Source organism: Pseudopodoces humilis, chromosome 5 (genome assembly GCF_049639895.1).
Source record: "Pseudopodoces humilis isolate 2021_Gansu_Grassland_sample_001 chromosome 5, ASM4963989v1, whole genome shotgun sequence".
Lineage (NCBI taxonomy): Eukaryota > Metazoa > Chordata > Aves > Passeriformes > Paridae > Pseudopodoces > Pseudopodoces humilis.
This window is the reverse complement of record NC_142204.1, coordinates 38,885,996-38,902,409: the sequence shown is the minus strand read 5'-3', so window position 1 is coordinate 38,902,409 and position 16,414 is coordinate 38,885,996. Positions and strand designations below refer to the sequence as shown.

The 16,414-nt window shown below is 38.0% G+C and overlaps 1 protein-coding gene across 3 annotated transcripts in view; it reads left to right on the top strand.

Annotated features, from left to right (window-relative positions):
• Window positions 1–2,172: 2,172 nt before the first annotated feature.
• The window catches only part of RAB3IP (RAB3A interacting protein), a 32,569-nt gene continuing 18,327 nt past the window's right edge, over window positions 2,173–16,414 (top strand). For 2 of the 3 annotated variants that reach the window (XM_005519356.3, XM_005519355.3), the window contains exons 1-3: window positions 2,173–2,210; window positions 10,210–10,482; window positions 10,691–10,952. In XM_005519356.3, the coding sequence (XP_005519413.1) occupies window positions 10,235–10,482; window positions 10,691–10,952 (510 nt within the window). In that variant the 5' untranslated portion in view covers window positions 2,173–2,210; window positions 10,210–10,234. Of the gene's footprint in view, window positions 2,211–2,759; window positions 2,869–10,209; window positions 10,483–10,690; window positions 10,953–16,414 lie in introns of those variants that run through there. The other variant, XM_014249039.2, reaches the window with a different exon arrangement.

The following is a 16,414-nucleotide window of genomic DNA, read 5'->3' as shown; positions in this document are numbered from 1 at the left end:
CCTCCTGCCTCATCCTGATAAGACTTCCTGAATGGATCCTGGACTTGATTTGACATCTCAAACTTGGGTGATGGTCATTGGTGTATGGCAAAGCTCATTGCTATTGCCACCTGGCCCTGTCCTTGGCTGTGCCCTCACTGGTGACCTTGGCTCTCAGTTCATGATGCTTGGAGGAGTAGCTCTGCCCTGCAGCTCAGGAAAGGGCAAAGGGCTGGGTAAAATACTCTTCTAAAATATCTTTTAATTTTCCCCCAACCTCATTCAAAATACTCTTTATCTTATTTATTACTCTGGATTTAATGAAATTTATTTTAGCTTTTAATTTTAACCCTATAAATTATGCTTTCGGTGGTTTGTTGCTGCCTGACTCTTTAAAGTATTACACAGAGCAAAATACAAGAGTACTTTGACAACATAAATCTGTTGGTGATTAATTTGAGCAGTCAAATGTCTTCAGAACTGTATTGCTTTTATTTCTTGAACTGCAAGATGTCTAATCTGGTTAAGACAGCAAATTGTCATGCCAAGCACAGTCATTGTACAGGATTAAGAACTATTGGATTACAGATCCTAATTATAGACTCTTGTTGGTTTACTGTGTCTTAATAGGTTGTTTTCAACTTCTGATTCCACTTGTCATCTCTTTTGCAATCATGTTTTTAATAAACTTTCTGATGCATCTTCTAATTTGTCAAACCTGTATTCTGATAGCGCTGCCTGGATTCTATTTCATGTCAATATTAGCAAAGTAAATAACTTAAAGTTCAAGGTCTTTATACTGAACATCTCTGCTCTTTTGGGTTTTTTACATCAAACTTCAAGTTATACTGGTGTTTGAATATTTGAATATTCTACTTTTTGCACTTTGGTTTTTAGTTTTCAGATTGCTTCCAGAAAAGCTATAGATGATGACTTTCTGTAGCAGTTTTTTCTGCCTGAGCCCCATTGTAGTCAGTGTAGATTTACATACTGGAAAGTAAATTAGAAGATAATAGTACTTATAGGTACTGTATTTACTTTATGATACATTTGCCCTTTGATATAATCTTAGTCATATTATTTTGCTCTCAATGAACTTCCTGCTTGGTGAATGCCATGGGGAATGTGCCACCAGAACATTACTTGCCTGTGGCTATGCCTGCAGGACTGGCCAAACAGGATTCTTTCACATTCAGTGGAAAGCTGTCAAGATAATTAGAGTTTCAATTACTGACTGGAATGCGGCCTAAATTCCTTAACTGATGAATGGGACAAGGTCTTATTTACCTTAGTTTTTTGCTCAAGTTCCTCACCATACCGCACACGGCTCAGTTCAGCTGCATTAACAGCAAGGGAAGTACATGGTCCAGCTAATATTGCTGTCATTTGAAGCATAGTCTTTGGCACTGTAATCAGACCAGTGGTGAAACAGAGTCCTATTTATAGCAGCTTTATAACATTTTGCCTATCACCTTTAGAGACAGGACACACAGAACAGGACAGACCACGACTTCAAGGGCGCCAAGTATCATGCTCGTGTCAGGGTGGCAATGGGGATGGCTTAGCCCAAGCCCAGATGAGACATACTAGTAATCGCTCTTTATCAAACTACTGGATCTGGAAAAACACCTCTCTTTAGCAAATGAGTCCTTTTATAGCTCTAAATGTGGTCTCATTTCAGAAATTGGATGTGTACAGTTCAGTCTTTAATGAAGACATACATTAGGCAGGCTGGGAAACTGCTTTGGAGCAGTGCATGCCCCGTGAATGAAAATTGCTGGATAACCACCTGGTATTTCTTTCATTTTCCCATTTTCAATTGCTCGATCCCGTGCCTTTGTTACTGCATACCATTAAACACGGAATGGATGAACTTCCTTGTGTTTTTCAGGGCAACAAAACACTCAGGGTTTAACAGCCCTGTCCTCGCCTGCTCCCGAACACAGTTCGGGAAAGTGTTCAGTGTTGTAACCAAAGTTTCAGTGTTGTAAGCCTCCGGCGCAGGTGACGAGCGGAGGCCCGCGGGCCCGGGGCGTTCTCTCGCCCCCGTCCCGCTCCCCTCACGGAGGTCACCCCCGCCCCGCCGCTAGGGGGCGGCAGGGGCCGCGCACACCTGCCCCCCCGCCCTGCTGCGGGCGCTGCGCCGCGCCGCGCATGCGCGGCCCGGCCCCGCAGGTCGGCTGGGGGGACGCGGCGCCGAGGGCGGCCGCTCCTCTCTCGAGGCTCGGCAGGTACGTGCGGCGGGGGCTGCGCGACCCCGGTCCTGGCTCCGGCTCCGCCAGTGGGAGCGAGGGGTGGCTGCCCGGGCTGTGACTCTCCGCTAGTGCTGCTGCACCTGCCCGCCGACGCGTCTCCGGCAGCCTGTGCCCAGGCGGGCGGAGCCGGCGCCGGCGGGAAGCGCTGCCCCTAGCCGGGGCGCCGTGACCGGGCGCGGGCTGGCTGCGGCGGCTGTGGGTCCCTGCCCGGATGAACGTGGGAGCGTGGGACCATGCCGCTGTGCCTGTCTGCGGCGGGAGGGCGTACCTCGATCCGTCGGGGCTTGCGTGCGCACGGAAGGGTCTGTCGGCGGCAGGGATGCGTTTGTTCCCGAGTGCAGACGCGGTCGAAGGGAAAACTGGGCAAAAGTAGTTCTCAAGGATGAGCCCGGGAAGTGCCGGGGGCGCCTGGTCCGGGGAAGGCAGCGACGGCGGACAAAGAGCCATCGCATCCCCGGGGCCGGCGGGTCGGAGCAGCTGCCGTGCTCCCCACGTAGTGACTGTGGGGCGCCCGAGGGGAAGGGCGGCCCGGCGGCGGTGACCGAGACCAGGAGAGGAGGGATGCGAGAGGAAGCTGAGCTAGTACTGAACGCTTCGCCTCCGCTCACAGAGCTGTCGGCAGGCGCGGCGGCAGGTGCGGATCAGGGGAGAGCGCCGAAAGGGGCAGAGAGAAGCGGGGAGAGGGCCGGGCAGGGCCCCTCGTGGGTTTCGCGGGTTTCATCCCCTTCGAGGGGCGCCAGAACAGCGTGGGCAGGGACCAGAGTGGCGTTCTGTGCCATGGGACAGTGGGGCTGCACTCGCCTGTAGCGTTTGTGGTTGCTTTATGGTCTGTCGAGCAATATTGAGGGTCATACTTAGTCGCCGATAAGTGGTCTTGTTAGCTGAAGTAGTTAAGTAGCATATTTGACTTAGCCTTAATTTTTAATGTAGTTATGTTGGACAGTAAGGCTCAGAAAGTAAATTTTGGTTGCAAGTTAATTTCAAGCGATGAGCTATGTAGAAATTTGTGCTGCCAGAGTGCTGACATTTCTGCTGCTCCGCTGATTCCCCGGGAGTCGCAGGGCTTTGGAAGCAGGAGAACACAGAGTGACCAAAGCCTTAATGATACCGTCAGAGTTTGTCTTGCTGACAAAAAGCTACAGTGTTTTCATGAGTTTAAAAGTGTTGTCTGTTTTGTTTGCAGATAGTATACTGAGTTTTATGCTGCTTGGTTTGTTTGCTGTGTTCATTTTAAAGCATGTTCTTACGAAGTCTCAAAAATAGTTATCTAGATAGATAAAATAATTAATGTTCTACAGACTTGCTGTAACTGAAATTATCAGCTTCTCTTTTGAAGCAGATGTAAGGTCATTCAGACTAGAAGTATGTATTGGCAGCTACCATCTGTTCAAATATTTGTATTCCTCACTGTAGGGCAAAACCTGAAATCTTGTTGCTTTAATAATTTTATTGTTGTTTCTATTATAGATCTGTTTAATGAGTTTTTGGAAGGGTTAAAGTTTGGCTTTCTGTATTGTCTTTTGGCAGTCATTCGTCCGTTGTGCTTGGTTAATGTTACCTAGTGAGCAAAGAAGGATAAATAATTTACTGTTCTCATTATGCTTTTAATAAATAACAAATGGGAGGGCACCTCACAGCTGCGACTGGAATATCCATCTTGATATGCTATATTTAAAAGGGGAATTTCTTTTTTATGTAGGAGAACAGAACAGTCACAAGAAGCATTTTGATTATAGACTGATGGTATCTTCACAGCTTTTATTGACATGGTTTAAAAATTCATGTAAAATACCAAATGGGATGGTCACTCACTGTTCCACTTAGGTTTATGGATTTTCTCAGAAAAGCGATGTGTACTTTGGATTTTTATTTTTAACACCCTTTTTAATATGGTATGTAAAATACTGTCTTACTGTAACCTGTCAAGACTTGTATTAGAGACTATTAGCACTAATATGCTAACCATTTTTTAATAAATTAAGAAAACACTTCCTTAAATGCATTTGCAGTTACAATGTCAGGAAATTCATGGAAATTTTACTGAAGTTTTAAGTTTACTTACTGAATATTTTCAGTGTTAACTGAAAACGAGAGGGTCGTTAGGTCCAAGTCTTGGCAAGAATGACACTACAGTCATTGTGATCAGGTTTAAACCTGAGATGGGCTTGTGAAATTGTTTCCAAGATAAGGCAGAACAATGCTCTGCTTTAAAAAGAACAGCAACTGCAAAGAGAATCGTATTTTCAGTTTAATTAACTTGGTTTGAGAGTCTTTGTGAACAGAACAGCATTCTTTGAATGTTTGTTTACAATGAAAGTTTGTGGTATTCTTTGTATTTTCGAAGCACTGACTTTTCACTCTAGTAAGGGGTGTACTATCTACTAGATTCTAAACCATGTTTATTTATAAGTTTCACAAGCACTTCATAAATATAGGTCATTGAATCTCGTGTGCTGCTTGTTTCTCTAAGAGAGACACTTGCTGTTGGTGCCTATATTTTTCTAGTTGAAGATACATCTATTATAAAGTTTTCAAAAGAGATTTTTTCATCATCAGTTCATCAAAACAAAAATCCTTTTAACTTCATAAAATCCTGCTATGAATTAGACTGTGTTTCTTTTAATACAGTGCAAAATAGTGTTTTCAATGCATAGAGTGAGAGTAAAAATAGAAGACCCACATCATAGTGTTATATGACAACACTAGAGGGAATGCAGTAGAAAAAGACTCTCACATTAAACCAAGTGTGTTTCTGCTAGCTGTTAAAATCTGTAGACTTGTCAAACTTACAGTTTACCTCCCCTTTACTGTCTTGCTTAATTTATCATCTGCTGGTAAATACATGGTGTGAGGTCAGTTAAAAATAAAAGTAGAATATGTAAAGACTGGAGTAGTCCAGTGCTTTCTTACTGTCTCAAAAAAAAAAAAATTTTTTTAAAAAATTGTTTTGAGTTCCTGGAGCAGAAATTTCTATCATAATTGCTAAATTTTAGAACTGGGAATTATTTTTTGCAAATCTTAAAGAAATTCCTGTGCCAAATCTTGAATTGTGTTCATGCAATCAGCTGGCATTGGATAATGGTGTTTAAACTTGCTTGAAATCTCTGGTTAAGATTAAATATAAGATAATTTAGGAAGAAAATCTACCAAACTTTGTCCTGCCTACATCTCGTGAATATCTTATACTGGATAGATGTAATTGAATTAGTTTTGAACTTGAAAATAATGCCTGTATATGCCTTACAACAATTGAAAGTTTAAACTGCCTGTTTGCATCTGATAGGTCTGAAGTAGCTATATTCTACTACTTCATTGAACTGTTTCTTTAAAAGGTATTAATTAGTCCACTGTTCTGAATTCCCTACTGAGTTCTTTAGATTTTAAAACATATTACATTCCAGGCTCTATAATACCAAATATTTAAAAAAAAAACCATTTTTCCCTAAAATGACTGAGAAGAATGCAGGTCCAGTGGTGGACTAGTGGCAGTCATTTTGAGGAAAAATTCACTTTCCAGACCCCTTCCAAATCAGCTGAAACAGATGTTGGAGTCTAATGAAGTCTTTGAGACTGAGTTACATATTAAAAGGCTTGCTGCATGGAGGTTAAACCACAATGGCTAATAGGCACGTTCTTTTGATAAATACTAACTAGAATTTCCTCTTGCTAAAAATGTTTAGAGGTGTTAACTTTCTTCTTTGGGGATTTTTTTTTTCTTCCTACTCAAGCAGGTAGCCATTCTGTTATAATTGTACTCTTTTACTATTAAAGCTAAAAATGAGATTACCGATGTGTGCAGTGTTTGGTGTTGGCATTGCTTTTAAATGGACTATAAAAATTAGGAGGTTGTTCAGAATTATCTCCAAAGTGTCTGGTATTTAAAAGCAATCTGTGAAAGACAAACTCCAGAGTTTGTAGTAGGTGGTTTTCAACATTTTTTTTTCCCAAAAGGAAACAAACCACAATAAATTACTGTCTTTCTGGGAGTCTTTTAGTATTTAGTTATTGAGTGCTTTGATTCAGGAAAGTAGCTAAACCCCTCTTAGAGTTATAACAGAAAAATTAGGTTAAGCATTTTGATTTTACTGCTATTAAAAATTTCAATTTCTGTTAGAAGCTTTAGGAAGTGTTAAACCAACTGTTGTTAAACTGATGTCTTTGTAGTACATTTTAGTTTATTATTAGGGAAAGTAATAGATTTGAGCATAGTTTCCTCATGAAGTTGTGGTAACTCAGCAGTGCAGGTGTGGCAGCAAAGAGGTAATAAAAAAATGACATTTTGTCAGCTCTATCCAAATTTGCATTATTTCCAGATGAAAGCATAAGGAAATGAATTATTTTGTTTTATTTATTTCATCCTGATTTATTACAGTACTTGACATTTTTTATGTGATTCTAATTGCATAGTATCAACTAAGACAAAAATAACTATGTTGGGTAGGCACTAATGCGATTCCAAGCTTTCACCTTACATTAAGGTGGTAGAAAAAGTACTAAGAAAATTAATTATTTTATTTAACATGTGTGCTGCCCTGAAATGTCAGAATATCAGCTTTTGTTCACAGTAGCAGAACTACTACTAAAGAGTGCTGTGCCAGCAGAGTGTGGTTCTTTGCACGCAGTCAGCTTGGCTCCTAGCGAAGCCCTCCAATTACCATTTGCTCCATGTTCCTTCACAGCAAGGCTCTTGATTGCTGCCTTAGTCAATAATGTGAATGCTTCCTGCAAGCCTTAAGGAAGCCTCTAATCTGTAATGACACTGAAATTTAATGTGCATTTTTAAACCTCCTTTTGGTTACCATTACTTTGAGGAGTTCTTTCCTAAAAGAGAGCTTTTAATTTTACAACCACCTCGCTTTTTGCATGTATGTTTTGGTTTATTTATGTGTCTTCATAATGGTGTTGATGAATCTTGAAACTGAGATACTTAATATGGATTTCTTTGTCTTGTCTGGGTGGTGTACCCAGCTTCTGCCTGCTCACTGCCTAGTGAGAAGTAATCTTAGGAAAGAAAAAATTGTGAATGAAAGTGTTTTACACAGATGGTTTGCTTATGAGTGCCCATTTGACAGGCTATGGGAAAAATATAGCTGAGTGACTTCATTTTTGGCTCTTCCAGGAATAACTTGTATAACTTTTTAAACTTTTTTCCTTCCTGTATCAGATGGAGCTTATTTTTTGATAGCTGAGAAGTTATGCATGGATTTATTTACTGTTTAGGCTGAGGTCAATATTTAATGTATAAGCAGAGTGATAGTCTTGTAACTATCCTAATCTTTTTGGTTTGAACTCTTTTTTTTTTTTTACTGTTAAAAATACTGCAGGATGTAGGCAGGTTAGGTGGAAAAGCTGTAGAAAACAGTTAAGTAGAACATTTCTCAAAGGAGTGGGACCATGTAGTTAGGATAGATTCCTCCCATCCATACCCTGAAGATACTCCAGGGTGTGTGATGGTCCAGAGGGACAGCTAGAAATGCATTTGAGCATTTGAAAGATAATAAGTAGACTTTCAATTGTTTTTTGTCTATTTGAGTCAGCATAGCCTTCTGGACTTTAGAGTGGCAAATTTGTGTCTGTTATCATAAATACAAGGCATGGTGCATCTTTTAACCTGTTGCTTACTCTGTGTACTTAAAGTATTTTCTCCAAACAGAGCCCTAAGATTTGTACAGAAATAGTAAAATAAATTAAAAAACAACAAATAAACTTTTCTTGAGCCTTTTTTTATTCTTGGAAAAGGCTAAGTAGTTTTTTTTTTAAAAAAAAAACAGTTTTTTGAAAAAAACCTTGCATGGCAAAGTTCAGCCCAATGGGGTGTGCAGCTTCAAGCGGTCAGTGGTACTGGTGATAGGAAGTTCCATTATATCTCTACTAAATATCAGGGCAGACTGTGAGTTTTAAGAGTGCAATGCAGCTTTCAAACTTGAAATAGAAACTAATCAACAGCAGAGTTTATGTGGCAGAATTGTGTTTCTGTTTTGGTCTCAGGTGGGTCTTAATTTCTGATTCTGTTGTGTGGATTTGGGTGCACTTTTCTAGGTGCTACAGAAAAGGCAAGGCATCCAGGCAGCCCTTCTGCATCCGTGTTTAGAGCCTGTGTCTTTTGTCAGTACCAAAGACTGTAATCCTAAGAACTGGGAAGTGTGACAGGTTGATGTTGCCAGTTTAATTGTGTAGGGTATGGCTGGCTTGGTGGTGAAAAGAGAGTGGTGGGAACAAAGGAAGGGAAAGTGTGTTTGTGGATGTGACCCTGACTTTGAGATCTGTAATGTGGGTATTTTCCAACTGGGGTGATGAACTATAAAGATGGCAGTATTTTAGCTTATTAAAGGTAAAGCAATTATGTAATAATTGCGCTGTAAACATTCTTGAAATCGAACTTTGAAGAAATATCCTGTAGCTGTGTCATTTCATTTTAATTTGTCTACTTAACAAGCTTTATCATCATGTAGAGCATGTAATTATAAGGCTTCTAATAGTTAAGAAGAACTATAGGGAAAACAAACAGCAATATTTGCCCAAGTTACTTAAACTCAAAAATGAGCTTTTCATCTCTGTTATAGGAAAGCTTCAAAGCCCAAAACTGGCAGTGTTTTTTCTGTGTGAATATTTGTACAACTGCTCTTAAGAGTTCAAAATAAAACAAATTTCTGCATAAAATTTTCTGCAGAAAAGGAATATGAAACAAAAACGTTCCTTTTAATTTGTGTAAGGTCCTTCTTGTCCCTAAGTCTGGACAGTTTCTTAGAGGGAGGTGAGGTTTTTTTTACCTTTTTTTTGTTTGTTTGGTTTTTTTAGCAATTAACATATTCTTGCTTTCTGAATGGTTGAATTTCTATCACGTGTGCCTGCTGATTTGGCAAAGCTCCTTGTTTCACACTGGTATGTATACATGCTGCAATCCTTGAGATGCAGAAGAATTTTGAATAGTGTTCTTTGAGATTAAAGTGACCAGAAAGTCTTAAATTAACTAAAACATCACTTCATATGTAATTTTGGGATTCCGTTCTTGATGTCTTCCTGTGTGTTTTGTGAAGTAGCTAATGAAGTGGATGTACATGTAGGTTGATGGCATCCTCTAGTCATGGTTGTGACTATCGTCTTTATAGATCTTCTCCCTTCCTTGTCTTTTCAAGTGTAGGATGCAAGCAGCTTTCTCTGTAAAATACAATGTACTGTTTTGTTTAGATTTTTTTTTGAGCATTAAGTATCTTTTTGAGCCATTTCTCTCTTCTGTATTTATGTAACATGGAATAGGTGGGGTTTTTTTTGCAGTGAATAATCAGTGCTAAGTAATTCCTTCACAAATTTCTTCATAATACTTCCAACACACAGTTTTGAATTATGCAGAGATTTTTGTCATCTCTGATAAACTGCTAGAAAGTAGGACTTGTAAAAATCATGTGTTGTCTGTGTTTTCTGTTGATCTTACAAATAGCATATGTAATTAAAAAACAAACTGAAATATTGTCAGTTAAATTGCCAATTCATAGTACTTTCTACCTATAATATATTTCTGTTCACAATTCACTTATTTGCAATTGTCACATTCACCGATTTCTGTCCTAGATTATTTGCTTCATTGAGATGAAAAGTGGAAGTTTTAGGTTTAGAGGTTTTTTTCTTAGCTGATTCCCTGGTCTGCCCCTCTTTCATGAATGAAATATATTTGTTTTGATATGAAACAGCTTTTGATTATAATAAAAATTACATTGTTTTGTGATGTTGAGTATGTTCTTCATTTTATCATCCCATTTAGATGCAGAATCTGCTGTTAGATCTTCTGGACTCAACAGTCCAATGGGTGGGAAAAAACATTTTTGGTGGTTGAAGTTTATACTTTTGCAGGAGTAGCCCGCAATTTGCATTCTGTCACAAAGTACTTTGAACATATTTGAGTGTTTTTTAAATTCAGGAAGCTGTCAGATATATTTATTTCCTGTTTACTTTCTGATAATGTGATTATTTCATTTAGGGATTCATATAATGAGGCTTTTATTATGGCCAGTGACCCCTTGGAAGGCTTTCATGAAGTGAACCTCGCTTCGCCTACTACACCAGATCTTCTTGGAGTAAATGAGCCAGGGACTCAGGAACAAACTACCTCACCCAGTGTAATCTACCGACCACATCCTTCTGTTGTTTCCACACCAATCCAACCCAACGCATTAAATGTTTCTGACCTTCCTACACAACCTGTTTATTCATCTCCCAGACAACTGAATTGTGGAGAAGTATCAGGTGTCAGGTAAATGCCATGTGTCTTTTTATTTAAATTGTTGATGTTTGTTGCATATAAACTATTTGCTTCATATAAGATACGATTTTAATAGTATTTACAGTGTTGTAATATTAAATCGTGTCCATAATTCTATATTCAACTTCACTGCTTTCCTTTCTAAAAGACTTACCCTTAATGCATTATATAAATAAAAATTATATTGTTTTCTTTACAGCATCAATGTTACCGACACAGTACTTTGTTCTACCTCTGGACCCCAGAGTGGGTCACTCAATCACAGTAATGCCAGGAAGGAGAGCAATAACGTAGAGAGAGAGCTTTTGCAGGGTACTACAGTAGCAGATGTTGCTGAAGGAAATGAAGATATTTTTGGGTTGAGTACAGACAGTTTATCTCACTTACGGAGCCCATCTGTACTGGAAGTAAGAGAAAAGGGCTATGAACGATTGAAGGAAGAACTTGCAAAAGCTCAGAGGGTAAGGTTCATTGTTTTGTTTTCTCCCTCTTTTTCTCTCTTCGAAGTGTTTCTAATACTGCAGAATGATAGATGGGCCAGAAGGTGCATTTGGAGTCTGCTTATTTCTTACGGATTTATTACGATGTAATTATGTAATGTAAAATTTTCTAAGTGCAGTGCCGATGTCTTAGAATTATTCTTTGATAATGTTTTTTTTTTCTAGTGCTGCTGCTGCTACTTAACTATGGAAACTTTTGCTGCAATATCTGGTTAAACATTCTCTTTTTGAAATGTAGGCTTTCCTTCATTCTGACATTTGAGAATAGGAGTAATTTTCTGTCATTCTGTTGTTACTGAATAAGTATTTATAGACATTACCTTTTGAGTCTTTCCTCTAGAGTTTAGAAGTGTAGCATGTGTCATGGAATTTATAAATGCTTTAGAAACAGGAGCGTTTCATAGGGGAATGCCTGCATAGGAAACAACCTGTAAAAATGTCTCTAGTGTTCTTTAGAGTACTGTTACAACACACTTCAAATTGAATATGGATACCTTTGAAGACACTGTGTCTCAATTCATTAATATTTGTAAAGCGCTTTGTCTTGTTTGGATGGATGGTGCTATATAAATGCAAAGCCATTATTTATAATTTTAACATTTCTCTGTGCCTAAGTTTTTGAGTATATTTTGTGCTATTTGTATCTGTGCCCTTTCTTCTCCTCTAGGTGATTCCATTCTTGTTCAGGTTTAAGCTCATCTTGTGTTTGAACTTGCTGCCCTCTGTTTTGTTACCTTTTCTTGTTGGATGCAGTCATCATTGCTGTCCCAGTAAACCTTAACTATGGATTCATACATTGCTTTTTCTGTTGATTTATTGCTGAGTGGTGGCTAATGTGTGTGTTTGCTTAGCTTTTGACCACTGAAAGGAAACATTAACACGAGCTAAACTTGAGGACCTTGCATGTGGATATATAATCCTAGCAGTTAAACTTGGAACACTAGAAAGTAAGGACTAATTAACATCCAAACTTTAGAAAAGCTCTTTTTTACAGTATACCAAATTATAGCTCATGTACTTGAAAATTACAATTTGGATCTGCTACTATAGCTTGGAATGATCTAAAAATCTTATTGCAATGTGTACCACTTTGTCTCTTAAAGATTGAAATATTTCCTGTTTCACTCTGAAATTTTTTTAGGGCTGTTCTTAAGGAAATGCCATGAAGGCTGCTAGGACATACTTAACTGCATGTTATGTGTACTCAAACTCTTTGTGTGGTCTTAACAAAAGCAGTTCAGCACTAACTTGAGACAGATGTCAGCGTTCTTGCTAATTCTCAACTCTTCATGTGATTCTTACCAGTGTTATACTGCAGAGGTAACTTGCTTTGCTTGTCTCTCTAAACTTGCACTGTTTCAGGGTTGCTTAGTCACATCAGAGGGTCTGCACAGACTGTGCAAGAGTAAACCCTATTTCTTCCATTATACCCACTGTCTTCCTGCATGAGGACTATTTTTTCCCTATCCATAACTCATCTCTAGTATCTTTCTTCCAAAACTCATGGCTGTTGACATAGTGCTGTATCCTGTCTGTGATATTCATATGTCATGCAATCTTTAAACTTCTGTTTCCAAGCATATACACGTCTGTTGATGAGTACTCAGTTCAAACCCTGTAGGGATGTAATGAATAGGGGGTGTCTTTGTGTAACTGGTTGTCTTTTGTGCAACGGCTTTAAGTTCTCTGTAATTCTCTGTGCTGTTTACTAGTGAGAAAAATGAGATTTATAATTTGCACTTGAATTTAGTGAGCTTATTGAGCCTGGAAACTTTACAAGCTATGGAGAATGAACAAATTAAATGCAAATTTGCTATTTTGCATTTTTCATTTGTTCCAAATTTCCTGCTGTGTGCTATTGTACTATACATTAAAGATTGATTTGAATTTGTTGCAGTTGTGATCACAAAGGGAACTAGAAAGAAAAAGGAAATTTTCAAGTTTAGGGATCCACTGATTTTTTTTTCGCTTTGCTTGAAGTGCAACTCTTTTCTTAAAGTGCTGTCACGTTTGTTTTTTTTATATTAGATAATGTATGTATGCCATGTAATTGTTAGACATTTCAATATTGTTTCTGAATAAATTATTCAGTAATAGAATAAGTATTTTTTTTCCTGTTTTGTGTGTGCCTTGGATTTCTTAAGACTATGACTTCCTAAAATGAATGGCATTGCTGGCAAGATTGTTAAAAAAGTCTTTCAAAAATTCATGTCTTGACGAGAGAAAAATACACTTTCTACTTCAATCTAAATCAGTTGCAGGATCAAATAATTTCATAAGATTGGGAGGAAGGTTTGGTCAGAGGTTAAAAGCAGTGCTGAACTCTGTACTAATGGGGCATATATGATTTTACATACTTTTGCCTTAAAATGCTCCCTTAATTAAAATTACATGTTTTTTTTCAATCTCTGAGACCATTCAGATAATTGTTTTGCTTATTTTTTCATGAAGTAGTAATTTCTGGCTATATTCTAAAGGTGGAGATGGGTAGCGTTTGCTTTAGATCATCTGAACCCTTCTTGTTTCACTGATCTTCTAAAGCAGCATCAGGGGAAGTGAGGTGGTGTTAAAAGACTTAGTGAAGGTAATGCCTGGAACCTTATGTCCTCATGTCTCTATGCATTTGTATTTTCTCTGCCATGTTTGGATTGAGCTCTGTCACTGTGGTTATTGACCATAGGTCAACCACATGTAGATAGCTCTCCCAGAGAACAGTGATGGTATTTTGATACGTAGTATTTCTTGTTATACAAATTTAGCGGAGTCCTTGTGAGAGAATACCTTTTGCTTTTCATCTGAGTTAATCAGCATCCTGCATATGTTTTGGATAGCTTACCTGTTGTTTCTGAGCTTTAGCATTTGATAGTCACGTTTTTCTTGAATTTTTGTGTGATTTGACCCAAAGCTATTTCCTTCTCAAACAAACTGATATTTTGACCATCTTTGATGAAGAAAGAGCAGTCTGCCAGAGATTGTAACATGTTTGGTTTCCATGATTCCTATGGTCTTTTAGAGTAAGACCTGTACAGTTGTTAGTAACAAGTAAAGCCATGTTTGACTTTCTGTAGTAAAATGTGGATGAATTATATTTTCCTAGTAAAATTGGTTTGTTTCCCCCCGATACTTTTGTGAAAGAGGTGATAGTATAGAATGTACTGTCAATTTTAACATAATTTGAGAGCCTGATTTTCAGATTTAGAATTTTCTTTCAAAGGCTTCAATTTCTGTATACGTTTTTCATTTCAGAAACAAACTGAATGTTACAATTTGATCTCATGTCTTCAGATCTGCTGTAAAACATGATATTTTGAAACTTTGCATGGATTAATCAATGAATGGGTTCACAATAACTACCCAGGATTTCCAGTGGTACTGTACAGTACTTTACAGCATTTTAAAATTTCTGTTATTTCTTATAAGTTAACAATAAAATGAGGTGTGTTAGAACTGTACTGAAGCGTATGCTTTCAGTCTTTTCTAAAATCAAACTGCAGTTGAACTGTAAGGCCACAGGATTGTGATGGTTAAAGATGCATTGGTTCTCTGAAGGTGTTTTAGCAGTTCCTGGCTGTCTTTCATCAAAGTTTCCACGCCACTTACACTGTTACAGTGCATTGTAGGCAGAGGAATTTTCTCCAGCAAGCAGAAAGAAGGCTACATGAAAGCAGAATAGAAACATCTTCACCCACACCATAATTCAATAGTTTGTGAAATGCTGCTAACTTTGAAAGGAGATTCTGGATCTTCTGTCGCATCAGATCGCTTCCTTGTGGATCTGAATGCAAAAGACTGATTTTTATTTAGCTTGTTCAGCTTGTGTGCTGAGTGAAGACCAGTCAAATACGACTGCATTTAACATAATTACTTTGACAACATCAGAATTCAGCAGTATCCCACAGTTCAGAATTTAGGTGATATCTGTAGCAAATGTTCTTTCCTTGTTATTATGCATCTAGTTCTGACTTTAAATTGCTGAGCTAGATGTAGGATGATTTTCTTCCTAGAATGTAAAGTGTGAATGGTTTTGAAGCAGTAATTTGCAATTCTTATCTCATGGTTCTTTTAAAATACCCACCCTGTTGTCTGAGAAGATCAAAGAGAAATAAACAACAATATGACCTTTTGATACAGACTTTTTTTTAACTGTTTTTTTTTTTCCAAGCACGTTAATTTTTTTTCTTGCCTTCTGTAAGTATGTTTGTAGTGTGCTTTATAATGGTTCCTCATCTTCATGTAGTTACTTTTTCAGAACAGTAATGTGTAAAGGACTGCAGCATGAATGGTTAGCACACACAGTTGTCTTTTCTCCTTCTTTATTGGGTATGGCTGGGAAGTCTTTAGTAATGCCTTTAAGCCACAGGCAGTAGTAATGTTTCTAATAACTTCTAAGCTTTTTGCTTTGAGCATTTTTCATTTCTTCCCTGCCTAAAAAAACTGATCTTAAATTTACTTGACAAAAATAATATTTTACATTATGCTTCTCCTGAATCATGTCATGGAAACTTGCCTAGTGTTTGACAAATCCAGCTAAGCAGCCATGCGTAGTAGACTGCCTGGTGTTGTCTTTTTGTTTTCATTAAGAAACTTTACTCATTCGCCTAAATTTTAATCTAATCTCTCCTAATCTTTCCAGTTGCAGGCAAAATGTAAGTGTTTTATGTAAGTAGTGTATTGGTAGTGGTAGGTGAACCTGGGGTAGTTTTACTTGCATTGTTAGTTTGACAGCTCTTGTCCTGAATATTGATACAACCTACTTTTAAGATTTATCGATGTATATGTAGCATTGTGCTTACAAATCAGGGAAATAAGCCGAAGGAAATGTTGATCTTTCCTCTGCATTTACAGGAAAAGTTTCAACTCATTTTTGAGATATAAGATTCTGATGCAAAATGCTTAAATTTCCTGATTAAGAACCATACTTTATATGGGAAATACTTTAAACCAACACAGAATAATTATATATTTTCCACTTTCTTTTTCTATTTCTTTATCCTTTTTATGTCTCCATCTGTAGCTGTTTTCCTGCTGCCTTTTTGGATTTTTTCTTTTGAGAAAGAGGTCACTGTGCACAGAATAGTAGCTAGCAAGTAAGATTTGAATCGAATTTGAGAAATAACGTGTTTGGAAAAATCACCATCGTTTAAGTGGTACCTCACGAAATAGTTGCATATTGAAAGCAAAAAAATCCAAATGACAAATAAACTAAATGAAAAATCAATCAAAATGTTCAAAGTTAAAACCAAATAAAAGGATGGAATAATGCCTTTGATACTAAATGATTCTAGAAGGGTCCCTAAACTCTTGTCCGGTCTCCAAGCTGAAGTCAAACAGGAACCTTCACCTTGCAGAAAAATCTATTGCCAATTTCACTGCTGAAATTGAGAGCAAGACCTAATACCAGCATGTGTAAGGCAAGATGCAGG